At 61.2% G+C, this 1,876-nt stretch overlaps 1 protein-coding gene across 1 annotated transcript; it reads left to right on the top strand.

Annotated features, from left to right (window-relative positions):
- Positions 1 to 17: 17 nt before the first annotated feature.
- LOC104405663 (eukaryotic translation initiation factor 4E-like) lies at positions 18 to 1,263 on the top strand. The gene is made up of 6 exons (XM_010014429.1): positions 18 to 139; positions 245 to 340; positions 478 to 541; positions 671 to 784; positions 896 to 1,035; positions 1,149 to 1,263. Exons 1-6 carry the CDS (start codon positions 18 to 20, stop codon positions 1,261 to 1,263), a joined length of 651 nt encoding a protein of 216 aa, XP_010012731.1.
- Positions 1,264 to 1,876: the final 613 nt, after the last annotated feature.

The raw sequence follows: 1,876 nt of genomic DNA, 5'->3' as shown, positions 1-1,876 counted from the left end.
ATGGTGTGGGGGTGGCCATGGGGCTCCTGGGTCTGTCTCTCCTTCCCCAGCGGAGGCAAGAGGAGCGGCGGCGGCGGAGGGCTCAGCAGCAGGAGCTGCTCTTGGCAGAGAGCCTGGGCAAGCACCCCCTGCAGAACAGGTATGGGGAGTGTGGCCACAGGCAGCTCCTCCCGGCATGATGCTGGGGCTGGAGGTGAACTCCAGCACGGCTGACACCCCCTCCCCATCTTCTCTCCCTCCCCAGGTGGGCGCTGTGGTTTTTCAAGAATGACAAAAGCAAGTTGTGGCAGGAAAACCTGCGCCTCATCACCAAGTTCAGCACTGTGGAGGACTTCTGGGCGTGAGTGTCCCACGGGTGGGCAATGTGCCCCCTCTGGAGAAGCCCTGGGTAGGGGTGGCTGAGCCAGAGGACTCTGCTGGGGGCCACTGAGGCACCTCTTCTCACCCGCTTCTGTGACTTGTCTCTGCCCTGTGCAGGCTGTACAGTCACATCCAGCCTGCCAGCAAGCTCTCATCTGGCTGTGATTACTCCCTCTTCAAGGTACAACATCCCCTCTGAGACCCCCCCCGCAGCATTATGGGACACTGCCAGGCCCCCCTGGCCATAGGTTGGGAGGGGAAGCCTGGCTGGGTGCTTGGTGCATTCAACCATGCCCTTGGCCATCCGTAGGATGGTATTGAGCCCATGTGGGAGGACAGCCAGAACAAGCGTGGTGGGCGCTGGCTCATCACCCTGGCCAAGCAGCAGCGGCACACCGAGCTGGACCATTTCTGGCTGGAGACGGTGAGTGTGGCCCTGCTTGGGCTGTCTGCAGCGTCCTGGCAGTGGTGTTCCTCCTGTCCCAGCACCAAGCCCTAGTGGGGACAGTCCTGGGCTCCATTCTCCTCCCGGCAGCTGATGTGCCTCGTTGGGGAGATGTTTGATGATTACAGTGATGAGGTGTGCGGGGCCGTCATCAACATCCGTGCCAAGGGAGACAAGATTGCCATCTGGACCCGGGAAGCAGAGAACCGGGAAGGGGTCATCCACATCGGGTAATGAAGCTTTTGTGGGGGAGGACCAGGTCTGGGGAGAGTGGAATCCCTGGGCAGGGAGCTGGTGGGAGAAGCAATGCTGCCCCATTCATGCATCCCCTTCTCTTCTCTAGGCGTGTCTACAAGGAGCACCTGGGCCTGTCACAGAAGGTGGCCATCGGGTACCAGGCCCATGCAGACACAGCCACCAAGAGCGGCTCCCTCACCAAGACCAAGTTTGTCGTGTGACCACAGGGGGAATGGGGCACTGTCCATGGGGTCCCCTTGTCTAATCCCACAATGAACGGCTGCAGATAAGCATGGTCTCTGTGTCCAGGGCTCTGGCACCCTGGGGTGGCTCTTGCTTGGAGTGTCTCCTGGGAGGGGGACTATGTGTTGCCATGTCCTGTATCTGCCTGCTAAGTGAACAGGGCCAGAAGTACAGAGCTGGCATCACCCAGGCATCACTGTGGGCTTGGGGCAGTCTGTGATCCCTGCCTCCCCCACTGCCCCTCTCCCTGGGGCTGCAGGGGTGTCCTTCTGCTCTGGGGGATCCTGGATAGTCCCCAGGAGGATGCTGGGTGCAGTCCTCCCCTGGCTAAGGCATGGGCACAGCTTACCACCCTGCAAGCCTGGATGTGGGAAGGGGTACCAGAGCCCAGCTCGTCTGCTCAGCTTGGGGAGCTGGTCTCCATCTGTCTCAAGAGCTTCACAGAGGTAGGACACAGCTCTGCCTGCTCGGGCACAGTGGCTCCCCAGCCAAGGGCTGTGCAGTGTCCCTGCAGGGTCAGTGTCAGGGCTGCAGCACAGCTAGGGCCCCATGCTGTCCGCCTCCAGCTGTGTTTGCCCACATTTCCTCTCG

The sequence above is a fragment of the Nestor notabilis genome, unplaced genomic scaffold (assembly GCF_000696875.1).
Source record: "Nestor notabilis isolate BGI_N333 unplaced genomic scaffold, ASM69687v1 scaffold24775, whole genome shotgun sequence".
Classification (NCBI taxonomy): domain Eukaryota; kingdom Metazoa; phylum Chordata; class Aves; order Psittaciformes; family Psittacidae; genus Nestor; species Nestor notabilis.
Note: the sequence above shows the minus strand (reverse complement) of the source record. Positions and strands in the feature narration are given on the sequence as shown.